Source organism: Coturnix japonica, unplaced genomic scaffold (assembly GCF_054131305.1).
Source record: "Coturnix japonica strain WE unplaced genomic scaffold, WE-NBRP24 Scf153, whole genome shotgun sequence".
In the NCBI taxonomy this organism is placed as follows: Eukaryota; Metazoa; Chordata; class Aves; order Galliformes; family Phasianidae; genus Coturnix; species Coturnix japonica.
In genome coordinates, this window is record NW_028189056.1 from 68109 (window position 1) to 82293 (window position 14185).

Here is a 14185-nt window from a genome sequence, read left to right on the forward strand (position 1 = left end):
AAGGAAGGAAGGAAGGAAGGAAGGAAGGAAGGAAGGAAGGAAGGAAGGAAGGAAGGAAGGAAGGAAGGAAGGAAGGAAGGAAGGAAGGAAGGAGGAAAGAAGGAAAGAAGGAAGGAAGGAAGGAAGGAAGGAAGGAAGGAAGGAAGGAAGGAAGGAAGGAAGGAAGGAAGGAAGGAAGGAAGGAAGGAAGGAAGGAAGGAAGGAAGGAAGGAAGGAAGGAAGGAAGGAAGGAAGGAAGGAAGGAAGGAAAGGAATGAATGAATGGAAAGGGAGGAAGGAAGGAAGGAATGAATGGAAGCTCAGGGAGTGCAATGGGAATCCAAGAAGTGAATGGAATAGAGTGGATTTGGAATGGAGTGGGTTGGGGGGGGGGCTTCAATGGCAGTAAAAGATGAATGGAATTAAGGGGGGGTTTGGGGGGGGGCTTCATTGGTAATAAAACATGAATGGAGTAGATGGAGGTGGGGGGGTTCAATGAGAGCAAAAGATGAGTGGATTGGGGGGGCTTCAGTGATAGGAAAAGATGAATGAAAGGGGGGCTTCCAATGGCAATAAAACATGAATGGAATAGAGTAAATGGGGGGGGGGGGGTTATTGACACAAGGGGGGGTCATTCATTGACTGGGGGGGCTTCAATAGCAATAGAAGATGAATAGAGTGGATGGGGTGGGAGTGGGGGGCTTCAATGACATTAATAGAGTGGATGGGGGGAGGGGCTTCAATGGTAATAAAGGATGGAGAGGGAGAGAACTTCAATGGCAATAAAACATGAATGAAATAGAGTGAAGGGTCATTCACTGACTGGGGGGGGGGCTTTAATGGCAATAATGAATGGGTGGGGGGGTTCATTCATTAACTGAGGGGGTTCATTCATAGATGGGGGGTCCCATTCATGGTACATTGATGCAGAAGGGGGATGAATGGAGTAGATGGGGGGGCTTCGATGGCAATAATGAATGGGGGGCGGGGCTTCAATGGCAATAATGAATGGGGGGGGGTTTCATTCATTAACTGAGGGGGTTCATTCATTAACTGGGGGTCCCATTCATGGTACATTGATGCAGAAGGGGGATGAATGGAGTAGATGGGGGGGCTTCGATGGCAATAATGAATGGGGGGCGGGGCTTCAATGGCAATAATGAATGGGGGGGGGTTCATTCATTAACTGAGGGGTTCATTCATTAACTGAGGGGTTCATTCATAGGTGGGGGGTCCCATTCACGGTACATTGATGCGGAAGGGGGATGAATGGAGTAGATGGGGGGGTTTCAATGGCAATAATGAATGGGGGGGGGGGTTCATTCATTAACTGAGGGGTTCATTCATTAACTGAAGGGGTTCATTCATAGACAGGGGTTCCCATTCAGGGTACATTGATGCGGAAGGGGGATGAATGGAGTAGATGGGGGGGGTTTAATGGCAATAATGAATGGGGGGGGGTTCATTCATTAACTGAGGGGGTTCATTCATAGACGGGGGGTCCCATTCAGGGTACATTGATGCGGAAGGGGCTGTGTGGGACGTGCTGATCCCCCCATTTGAGGACCAGCAGATGCTCCCCGCGTTCCCGCAGCACGTAGGACACGCTGTAAAGCTGCCGGCCCAGGTGCTTCACCTGCAGCTCCTCACACGGGCTGCGGGGACCCTGCATGCCCACCAACAGCATGTTGGAACCTATAGGGAGATAGAGGAGAATATAGGGTTATATGGGGTTATAATGGGGTTATATGGGGAAATATGGGGTTATATGGGGTTATATGGGGGGATATGGGGTTATATGGACCCTGCATGCCCACCAACAGCATGTTGGAACCTATAGGGAGATATAGGATATATGGGGTTATATGGGGTTATATGGGGGGATATGGGGTTATAATGGGGTTATATGGGGTTATAATGGGGTTATATGGGGGATATGGGTTATATGGGGGATATGGGGTTATAATGGGGTTATATGGGGTTATAATGGGGTTATATGGGGGGAAATGGGGTTCTAGGGGGGGTATATGGGGTTATATGGGGTTATAATGGGGTTATATGGACCCTGCATGCCCACCAACAGCATGTTGGAACCTATGGAAAATATAGGATATATGGGGTTATATGGGAACCTATAGATACATAGAGAATATAGGAGCTTATATGGGGTTAAATCAGGGGGGGACACCCCCCATAACCCCAATAACTGCCCCCAACCCCCTCCCCAGCCCTATAACAACCCTCCCAAGCCCCCCAGCCCCATAACACCCCCCCCAGCCCTATAACCACGCCCCTCCAGCCCCATAGCTGACCCCCCAGCCCCATAACCAGCCCCATAACCCCATAGCCCCCCCCTATATCCCTACCAGCTTTGCTGCAGTCCACAGTGAAGGAGTTCCTCTGCCCCACGAAGGCCTTGCTCAGCCCCATAACCACCCCCAGCCCCATAACCAGCCCCCCCAGCCCCATAAATCCCCCCAAACCCCCCCATAACCCCCCAATAACCGACCCCCCAGAACCCCCAGCCCCATAACCAGCCCCATAAGTCCCCCCCAGCCCCATAACCAGCCCCATAACCCCCCAGCCCCATAGATCCCTACCAGCTTTGCTGCAGTCCACAGTGAAGGAGTTCCTCTGCCCCACAAAGGCCTTGCTCAGCCCCAAACCTTTGGCCACCACTTTGGAGGGGTCCGAGAAGGTCGGGACCCCCCCGGGGGGGGTGGGTCCGGATGGGGGGGGGGGCAGCGGAGGAGCTGGGGGGGGTCGTTGTTGTGGGGGGGGAACTGAGACCCCCAACCCAGAATCAACCAGAACCGAGGAGCTCTCACGCAGGGAGTGGGTGCTGACCAGACGGGGACCTGGAATAGGGGGAGATATAGGGGGGGGTCCTCATATCCCCCCATAGATCCCCCATATGCCCCTCAAATCCCCCCATACCCCCCCCAAACCTCCATATTACCCCATAGACTCCCCATAGACCCCACTTAGACCCCCATATCTCCCCATATCCCCCCATAGAATGCCCTTATCTCCCCCAAAACCCCCAATATCCCCCTATAGATCCCCTGTATCCTCCCCAAAACCCCCAATATCCCTCCTAGACCCCCATGTCTCCCCATATCCCCCCTATATCCCCCCCAACACCCCATATCCCCCCCATAAACCACTTATAGACCCTCCTACACCCCCATATCCCCCCCATATCCCCCCTCCAACCCCCCCATATCTCCCCACAGACCCCCATATCCCCCTCCAAACTCCCCACAGACCCCCCTTAGACCCCCATATCTCCCCATAGATGCCCCATATCCCTCCCATAGACCCCTATATCCCCCCATAGATCCCCATATTGACCCATATCCCCCCCATAGACCCCCACATTGACCCATAGATGCCCCATATTGACCTATATCCCCCCCATAGACCCCCATATTGACCCATAGACCCTCATATCCCCCCACATAGACTTCCATAGACCCCCATATTGACCCATAGACCCCCCATATCCCCCCATAGACCCCCATATCCCCCCCATAAACCCCTTATAGAGCCTCCTACACCCCCATATCCCCCCCATAGACCCCCATATTGACCCATAGATGCCCCATATTGACCCATAGACCCCCCATATTGACCCATAGACCCCCATATTGACCCATAGATGCCCCATATTGACCCATAGACCCCCCATATTGACCCATAGACCCCTATATCCCCCCATAGATCCCCATATTGACCCATATCCCCCCCATAGACCCCCACATTGACCCACAGATGCCCCATATTGACCCATATCCGCCCCATAAACCCCCATATTGACCCATAGACCCTCATATCCCCCCACATAGACTCCCATAGACCCCCATATTGACCCATAGACCCCCCATATCCCCCCATAGACCCCCATATCCCCCCCATAAACCCCTTATAGAGCCTCCTACACCCCCATATCCCCCCCATAGACCCCCATATTGACCCATAGACCCCCATATTGACCCATAGATGCCCCATATTGACCCATAGATGCCCCATATTGACCCATAGACCCCCATATTGACCCATAGATGCCCCATATTGACCCATAGACCCCCCATATCCCCCTTACCAGTGACTTTAGCCTTGAAGGGGCTGCCTGCGATGTGATGTGGCCCCCATAGACCCCCCATATCCCCCCCAAACACCCCATATCCCCCCCATAGGCCCCCATATACACCCCATAGACTCCCATAGACACCCATATCCCCCCATAGACCCCTATATCCCCCTCCAAACCCCCCATATCCCCCCCATAAACCCCTTATAGAGCCTCCTACACCCCCATATCCCCCCCATAGACCCCCATATTGACCCATAGATGCCCCATATTGACCCATAGACCCCCCATATTGACCCATAGACCCCCATATTGACGCATAGATGCCCCATATTGACCCATAGACCCCCATATTGACCCATAGATGCCCCATATTGACCCATAGACCCCCCATATCCCCTTACCAGTGACTTTAGCCTTGAAGGGGCTGCCTGCGATGTGATGTGGCCCCCATAGACCCCCCATATCCCCCCCAAACACCCCATATCCCCCCCATAGGCCCCCATATACACCCCATAGACTCCCATAGACACCCATATCCCCCCATAGACCCCTATATCCCCCTCCAAACCCCCCATATACCCCCCATAAACCCCTTATAGAGCCTCCTACACCCCCATATGCCCCCCATAGACCCCCATATCCCCCCCATAGACCCCCATATTGACCCATAGACCCCCATATTGACCCATAGATGCCCCATATTGACCCATAGACCCCCCATATCTCCCCCATAGACCCCCATATTGACCCATAGATGCCCCATATTGACCCATAGACCCCCATATTGACCCATAGACCCCCCATATCCCCCTTACCAGTGACTTTAGCCTTGAAGGGGCTGCCTGCGATGTGATGTGGCCCCCCGAACTTGATGGCAATGAGGTAACTGCCGGGTGCCATCGGGGTATAGATGACCCTAAAGCCTTCGGGACACTCCACACACTCCATCTTCACTTTCGATGGACCCTCAATGGTCACAGACAAAGCTCCAGGTCCGGCGTGTATCGTGTTCACCACAAACTCGGCTGGGGAGCCTTAAAATGGGGGGAAAAAGGGGGTTTATGGGGTCCCCCCCCAATGCTTGACCCTATAGGCAAAGTAATGGGGTTGCTATGGAGGACTTATAGTGCTGCCCCCTAGTGGTGGTTATAGAGTATTGCAGGTTAATACAGCTCCGTGCTGCCTCCTGGTGGTGGTTATAGTGTATTGCAGGTTAATACAGCTCCGTGCTGCCACCTGGTGGTGGTTATATGGTATTGCAGTTTAATTCAGTGCAGTGCTGCCCCCTAGTGGTGGTTATATGGTATTGCAGGTTAATACAGATCAGTCCTGCCACCTGGTGGTTGTTATAATGTATTGCAGGTTAATACAACTCAGTGCTGCCACCTGGTGGTGGTTATTGAGTATTGCAGGTTAATACTGTGCAGTGCTGCCACCTAGTGGTGGTTATATGGTATTGCAATCATACTGTGCTGCCCCCTAGTGGTGGTTATATGGTATTACAGTTCAATGCAGCTCAGTGCTGCCCCTAGTGGTGGTTATATGGTATTACAGTTCAATGCAGCTCAGTGCTGCCCCCTAGTGGTGGTCCTCCAATTGCCCCTTATTGCCCCCTATTGCCTCCACAGCTCAGTGCTGCCCCCTCGTGGTGGTTAAGAAGCATTGCAGTCCCACTCAGTGCTGCCCCCTAGTGGCAATACCACCCTATTGCCCCCCATAGCTCAGTGCTGCCCCCTAGTGGTGGTCCTCCCACCATCCCCATAGCCCCCCATAGCCCCTTATTGCCCCCCATTGCCTCCCATGTCTCAGTGCTGCCCCCTAGCGGTGTTTAAGAAGCATTGCAATCCAACTCAGTGCTGCCCCCTAGTGGTGATTGGAAAGCATTGCCCCCCATAGCTCCCCATACCCCACCATAGCCCCCCATAGCCCCCATACCCCCACCATAGCCCCCCATAGCCCCCATAGCCCCCCATAGTCCCCCATAGCCCTCCATAGCCCCCATAGTCCCCCATAGCCCCCCATGGTCCCCCACAGCCCTCATAGTTCCCCACAGCCCCCCATAGCCCCCATAACCCCCCATAGTCCCCATAGCCCTCATAGTTCCCCATAGCCCCCCATAGCCCTCATAGTTCCCCATAGCCCCCCATAGCCCCCATAGCTCCCCATAGTCCCCCATAGCCCGCATAGTTCCCCATAGCCCCCATAGTCCCCATAGCCCCCTACCGGTGGTTCCTCCCTCCAGTCCTGCCCCATAGGCTGTGACGAGGCCGGGGTCTCCGGCTTGGCCGGGGTCTCCCACGCGGACCTTGAAGGGGCTCCCGGGGATGTGGGCCCCATCGAACTTGACGTCAATGGAGTAAACGCCGTTCTCACGCGGGATGAAACGCACCGCGTATTTATCTATGGGGCAGAGATAGGGGGCGTTATGGGGTTATATGGGGTTATATGGGGGTATATGGGGGGATATGGGGTTCTATGGGGGTATAATGGGGGTATAATGGGGGTACATGGGGTTATATGGGGTGATATGGGGTTACAATGGGGGTATATGGGGGGATATGGAGTTATAATGGGGGTATATGGGGGCATATGGGGGTATAATGGGGCTATATGGGGTTATAATGGGGGTATATGGGGGGATATGGGGTTATAATGGGGGTATATGGGGGCATATGGGGGTATAATGGGGCTATATGGGGTTATAATGGGGGTATATGGGGGGATATGGGGTTATAATGGGGGTATATGGGGGCATATGGGGGTATAATGGGGCTATATGGGGTTATAATGGGGGTATATGGGGTTATAATGGGTTTATATGGGGTTATAGGGGGGTATATGGGGTTGTATGGGGTTCTCACGCGGGATGAAACGCACCGCGTACTTGTCTATGGGGCAGAGATAGGGGGTAACAGGGGGGTATATGGGGTTATATGGGGTTATAATGGGGTTCTATGGGGGTATATGGGGTTATAATGGGTTTATATGGGGTTACAGGGGGGTATATGGGGTTGTATGGGGTTCTCACGCGGGATGAAACGCACCGCGTACTTGTCTATGGGGCAGAGATAGGGGGTAATAGGGGGGTATATGGGGTTATATGGGGTTATAATGGGGTTCTATGGGGGTATAATGGGGCTATATGGGGCTATATGGGGTTATAATGGGGGTATATGGGGGGATATGGGGTTATAATGGGGGTATATGGGGGCATATGGGGGTATAATGGGGCTATATGGGGTTATAATGGGGGTATATGGGATTATAATGGGGGTATATGGGGTTATATAGGGTTTATATGGGGTTATAGGGGGGTATATGGGGTTGTATGGGGTTCTCACGCGGGATGAAACGCACCGCGTATTTATCTATGGGGCAGAGATAGGGGGTAATAGGGGGGTATATGGGGTTATAATGGGGGTATATGGGGTTATAATGGGGTTATATGGGGTTATATGGGGTTATAATGGGGTTATATGGGGTTATAATGGGGGTATATGGGGGTATAATGGGGTTATAATGGGGTTATAGGGGGGTATATGGGGTTCTATGGGGTTCTGACGCGGGATGAAACGCACCGCGTACTTGTCTGTGGGGCAGAGATAGGGGGCTATAGGGTTATATGGGGGTATAATGGGGGTATATGGGGTTATAATGGGGGTATATGGGGGTATATGGGGTTATAGGGGGGTATATGGGGGTATAATGGGGGTATATGGGGTTATAATGGGAGCATATGGGGGTATAATGGGGTTATATGGGGGTATATGGGGTTATAATGGGGGTATATGGGGTTATCGGGGGTTATAGGGGGGGTATAGGGGGTTCTATGGTGTCCTATGGTGTCCTATGGGGTTCTAATGGGGTTATATGGGGGGGTTATGGGGTTATATAAGCTTTAAGGGGGGGTTATGGGGTTATACTAGGGGTTATATGGGTGTATAATGGGGTTATATGGGGTTATAGGGGGTGTTATATGGAGGTATATGGGGTTATATAAGGGTATATAAGGTTATATGGGGTTATAATGGGGTTATATGGGGTTATAGGGGGTGTTATATGGAGGTATATGGGGTTAAATAAGGGTATATATTATAATGGGGTTCTATGGGGTTCTATGGGGTCCTATGGGGCTCTATGGGGTTCTATGGGTCTGATGATGGATCTATGGGGCAGGATGTGGGGCAGGATGTGGGTCTGACCTTCGGTAACCTCAGATATATGACACTCCTCGATGGCCCCAGACGGGCTGTGAACTTTGGCATCCAAAGCCCCTTTGGCCCCATTGAGGCTGACGGCGAACGAGGCGGGTTGGTGAACCTTCAGACCGGACTCCTATGGGGGGGGGGGGACAATAAGAGACCCCAACGGGGGGGGGGGACAGACCATAATAGTCCTGTGGGGGGAGACATCCCATAATAGTCCTGGGGGGGGGGGGGGGACAGACCATAATAGTCCTGGGGGGGGGTCATATATGGGGCTGGGGGGGTGATCTATGGGGTTTGGGGGGGGAGGGACAGACCATAATAGTCCTGGGGGGGGGGGGGGGGGACAGACCATAATAGTCCTGGGGGGGGAGGGGGTGGATCTATGGGGTGGGGGGGGGACAGACCATAATAGTCCTGGGGGGGGGGGACAGACCATAATAGTTCTGGGGGGGGGGGACAGACCATAATAGTCCCGGGGGGGAAGGGGTGGATCTATGGGGTGGGAGGGATGACAGACCATAATAGTCCTGGGGGGGGGGACACAGACTATAATAGTCCCGGGGGGCAGGGGAGACATCCCATAATAGTCCTTGGGGGGGGGTCATCTATGGGGCTGGGGGTTGATCTATGGGGCTGGAGGGCGGGGGGGCACAACATAAGAGTCCCAAAGGGGGAGGGGAAGTGACATCCCATAATAGTCCTTGGGGTGGGGGGGGGTTGACATCCCATAATAGTCCCAAGGGGGGGGGGGGGGGCAGGACCCCATAATATCACCATAGGGGTCTCTGCCCCATAACCCACCCCACCCCATAACCCCCCACACCCCATACCCACCCCATAGGGGACCTAGACCCCCATTTGGGGAGGGTCCAAACCCCATAACCCCCCCCACCCCATAACCCACCCCATAACCGCCCCCCCCAGCCCCATAACCCCCACATAGGGGGGGTCCCAAACCCCATAACCCCACCCCCCACCCCATAATCCACCCCATAGATGACCCCATTTGGGGGGGGGGTCCAAACCCCATAGCCCCCCCCCCCAGTCCCATAACCCCCCCACCCATAACCCACCCCATAGATGACCCCATTTGGGGGGGGGTCCATACCCCAACCCCCCCCAACCCTCCCCATATTATATGGGGGGTGGGGTGGGGGTTGGGGTCATCCCGCCCCACAAGTTATGGGGTTTCTTCCCCCACCCCCCCCATTCCCATCCATCTCCCCACTTACCTTATGGGGGGGGGCTTATAGGGTGGGGTTAATGGGGCAGAACGGGGGGTCCCAAACACCCCCCCCCCTTGACCCCCATCTATGGGGGTTATGGGGCTGGGGGGGGGGGGGGCTTCTATGGGGCCGTTCTGCTCCTTTAACCCCCCCATTGCACCCCATAACCCGGCCCCACATTACATATATGGGGCTGGGGGGGGGGGGGGGCTGTTAATAGCCTTTATCAGAGACCCCGAGAGAGGGGGGGGCGCACGGGGGGGGCACTGCCCCCTAAATGGCCCTATATGGCTGCCCTAGAGATCTATAGACCCCACTGAGCCCTATAGACCCCATAGACCCCAATAAAGCCCTACAGACCCTATAGAGCCCTATAGACCCCTAAATGGCCCTATATGGCTGCCCTAGAGATCTATAGACCCCACTGAGCCCTATAGACCCCATAGACCCCAATAAAGCACTACAGACCCTATAGAGCCCTACAGACCCCATAGACCCCGATAAAGCCCCTATAGAGCACTATAGGCCCCATTGAAGCCCCCTAAGTGCCCTGTAGAGCCCACTTCAGCCCCCTAAGTGTCCTCCAGAGCCCCATAGAGTCCCCTAAGTGCCCCATAGAGCCCCCTAAATACCCCATAGAGCCCCATAGATCTCCACAGGCCCCCTAAATACCCTCTAGAGCCCCATGGAGACCCATAGGCCCCCTAAATACCCTCTAGAGCCCCATAGAGACCCATAGGCCCCCTAAATACCCTCTAGATCCCCATAGAGACCCATAGGCCTCCTAAATACCCTCTAGATCCCCACAGAGCCCCATATATGCCCTAAAGAGCCCCATATATGTCCTCTAGAACTCCATAGAGCCTCATAGGTCCTCTCTATGCCCTCCAGAACCCCACAGATATCCTATATGCCCTCCAGAGCCCCATAGAGCCCTATATGTCATCCAGAGCCCCATAGAGCCCCCTATTGCCCCCTATATGTCCTCCAGAGCCCCATAGATCCCCATAGAACCCCATAGAGCCCCCTATATGGCCTCCAGAGCCCCATAGATCCCCATAGAGCCCCATAGAGCCCCCTATTGCCCCCTATATGGCCTCCAGAGCCCCATAGATCCCCATAGAGCCCCCTATAGCCCCCTATATGGCCTCCAGAGCCCCACAGATCCCCATAGAGCCCCATAGATCCCCATAGATCCCCATAGAGCCCCCTACTGCCCCCTATATGGCCATGTGTAGGGCCTGTGCGCGCCCCTCTCCCGGAGCCTCACCTGAAGGCTAGAAACAGTGAGACGTCGCGCGGCGTCGCTGTTGGGGGCAGCGGGAACCACAAAGGGGCTGTCGGGGATGTGCTCGTCATTGAACTTCACCGCCACCTCGTAATCACCTGCGGGGTAACGAGCACCTCGTTAATTGACTCATTAAGCAGTGGATCAATGGGTGTCAATGGGGGATAAGATCCATTGGGGTCAATGGGGGTCAATAGGGGTCAGTGGGTGTCAATGGAGGTCAATGGGGATCAATTGCGGTCAATGGAAGTCAATGGGGATCAATAGGGGTCAATGGGGATCAATGGGGATCAATAGAGGTCAATGGGAGTCAGTGGCAGTCAATGGGGATCAATGGGTGTCAATGGCAGTCAATGGGGATCAATGGGGATCAATAGAGGTCAATGGGAGTCAATGGGGATCAATGGGGATCAATGGGGATCAATAGAGGTCAATGGGAGTCAATGGGAGTCAATGGGGATCAATGGGGATCAATGGGGATCAATGGGGATCAATAGAGGTCAATGGGAGTCAATGGGAGTCAATGGGAGTCAATGGGGATCAATGGGGGTCAATGGGGGTCAATGGGGATGTGCTCGTCATTGAACTTCACCGCCACCTCGTAATCACCTGCGGGGTAACGAGCACCTCGTTAATTGACTCATTAAGCAGTGGAGCAATGGGGATCAATGGGAGATAAGATCCATTGGGGTCAATGACGGTCAGTGGGGATCAATGGCAGTCAATGGGGATCAATGGGGATCAATAGAGGTCAATGGGAGTCAATGGGGATCAATAGAGGTCAATGGGAGTCAATGGGAGTCAATGGGAGTCAATGGCAGTCAATGGGGATCAATGGGTGTCAATGGCAGTCAATGGGGATCAATGGGGATCAATAGAGGTCAATGTAGATCCATTGGGGTCAATGGGGGTCAATAGGGGTCAGTGGGTGTCAATGGAAGTCAATGGGGATCAATTGCGGTCAATGGGGATCAATAGAAGTCAATGGGGATCAATGGGGATCAATGGGAGTCAATGGGGATCAATAGAGGTCAATAGAGGTCAATGGGAGTCAATGGGGATCAATGGGGGTCAATGGGGGTCAATGGGAGTCAATGGCAGTCAATGGGGATCAATGGGTGTCAATGGCAGTCAATGGGGATCAATGGGTTTCAATGGGGATTAATGGGGATGTGCTCCTCATTGAACTTATGGGGCCAGCCCATGTTATGGGGCCATCTGAGCTTATGGGACTGAGCTTATGGGGCCAGCATTGGGGTCCCCATATCCCCCCATATCCCTGCCCCATACCGGGCTGAGGTTAGGGGGGTCAGCTGAGCTTATGGGGCCAGCCCATGTTATGGGGCCATCTGAGCTTATAGGGTCAGTATCGGGGTCCCCATATCTCCCCATATCCCCCCCCAGCCCCATACCAGGCTGAGCTTATGGGGCCAGCCCATGTTATCGGGCCATCTGAGTTTATGGGGCTGAGCTTATAGGGCCAGCATTGGGGTCCCCATACCCCATGTTATGGGGTCATTTAAGCTTATAGGGCCAGCATTGGGGTCCCCATACCCCATGTTATGGGGTCATTTAAGCTTATAGGGCCAGCATTGGAGACCCCATACCCCCCCCCCCCATCCCTGCCCCATATCCTGCCCCATATCTGCCCCATATCCCCACCCATCCCTGCCCCATATCCTGCCCCATATCCCCACCCATCCCTGCCCCATATCCTGCCCCATATCCCCCCCATCCCTGCCCCATATCTCCCCATACCCCCCCCCATCCCTGCCCCATATCCTGCCCCATATCCTGCCCCATATCTGCCCCATATCCTGCCCCATATCCCCATACCGGGTTCCTGCACGACGTATGAGACCCCACAGGATCCATCTTTCCGGTCCTCGAACGCGATCTCGGCTTTGCTGGGACCCTCCACCGAGATGGACAGACCCCCGGCCCCGGCCTCGCGCGTCCAGATGCTGAACTCCGCTATGGGGCAGAAACATGGGGGTCAGACCCATAGACCCCCCTATAACCCCCCATTATGCCCCACAGACCACCTATAACCCCCCATTATGCCCCATAGACCCCCTATAACCCCTCATAGCCCCCCTATAACCCCCTATTATGCCCCATAGACCCCCCATAACCCCTCATCATGCCCCATAGACTCCCTCTAACCCCCCATAACCCCCCTATAACCCCCCATTCCCCCCATAGACCCCCTCTAACCCCCCATAGCCCCCCTATAACCCCCTATTATGCCCCATAGACCCCCCATAACCCCTCATTATGCCCCATAGACTCCCTATAACCCCCCATAACCCCCCTATAATCCCCCATTCTGCCCCATAGCCCCCCTCTAACCCCCCATAGCCCCCCTATAACTCCCCATTATGCCCCATAGACCCCCCTATAATCCCCTCATTATGCCCCATAGACTCCCTATAACCCCCCATAACCCCCCTATAATCCCCCATTCTGCCCCATAGCCCCCCTCTAACCCCCCATAGCCCCCCTATAACTCCCCATTATGCCCCATAGACCCCCCTATAATCCCCTCATTATGCCCCATAGACTCCCTATAACCCCCCATAACCCCCCTATAATCCCCCATTCTGCCCCATAGACCCCCTCTAACCCCCCATAGCCCCCCTATAACCCCCTATAACCCCCCTATAACCCCCTATAACACCCCATAACCCCCCTATAACCCCCCATTCTGCCCCATAGACCCCCATAACTGCCCCATAGCCCCCTATTATCACTCACCAGGCACTCCAGTCTCAGCCCTTTCCAATCCGGGCCCCCCAGCTCTGACTTTATGAGCCCCCCCATCTCCGAGGGGTCCCACAGTGAACTGGAAGGGGCTGCCCGGGACGTGCTGCCCCCATAGCCCCCCTATAACCCCCCATAGCCCCCCTATAACCCCCTATAACACCCCATAGACCCCCTATAACCCCCCTATAATCCCCCATTCTGCCCCATAGACCCCCTCTAACCCCCCATAGCCCCCCTATAACCCCCATAGCCCCCCTATAACACCCCATAGACCCCCTATAACCCCCCATAGCCCCCCTATAACCCCCTATAACCCCCCTATAACCCCCTATAACACCCCATAGACCCCCCTATAATCCCCCATTCTGCCCCATAGCCCCCCTATAACCCCCTATAACACCCCATAGACCCCATATAACCCCTCATAGACCCCCTATAACCCCCCATAGACCCCCTATAACCCCCCATTATCACTCACCAGGCACTCCAGTCTCAGCCCTTTCCAATCCGGGCCCCCCAGCTCTGACTTTATGAGCCCCCCCCTCTCCGAGGGGTCCCACAGTGAACTGGAAGGGGCTGCCCGGGACGTGCTGCCCCCATAGCCCCCCTATAACCCCCCATA

The 14185-nt window shown here is 54.6% G+C and overlaps 1 protein-coding gene across 1 annotated transcript; it reads right to left on the reverse strand.

Annotated features, from left to right (window-relative positions):
* Positions 1-241: 241 nt before the first annotated feature.
* Positions 242-14163, reverse strand: LOC146751070 (filamin-B-like). The gene is made up of 9 exons (XM_085535688.1): positions 14124-14163; positions 13555-13683; positions 12634-12771; positions 10780-10895; positions 8278-8410; positions 6299-6475; positions 4891-5109; positions 2580-2837; positions 242-1674 (listed from the first exon to the last, which is right to left on the reverse strand). The coding sequence occupies exons 1-9, from the start codon at positions 14161-14163 to the stop codon at positions 1487-1489; spliced, it is 1398 nt and encodes a 465-aa protein (XP_085391814.1). The 3' UTR covers positions 242-1486.
* Positions 14164-14185: the final 22 nt, after the last annotated feature.

Excerpts from the sequence above, each read along its gene's own strand:
- LOC146751070 (XM_085535688.1), bottom strand. The coding sequence starts at position 14,163 with ATGGGGGCAGCACGTCCCGGGCAGCCCCTTCCAGTTCACT. Across the intron at positions 10,896-12,633 it reads ATACGTCGTGCAGGAACCCG|GTGATTACGAGGTGGCGGTG; the intron begins GTATGGGGATAT and ends GTTACCCCGCAG. Across the intron at positions 1,675-2,579 it reads TGTGGACTGCAGCAAAGCTG|GTTCCAACATGCTGTTGGTG; the intron begins GTAGGGATCTAT and ends ATCTCCCTATAG.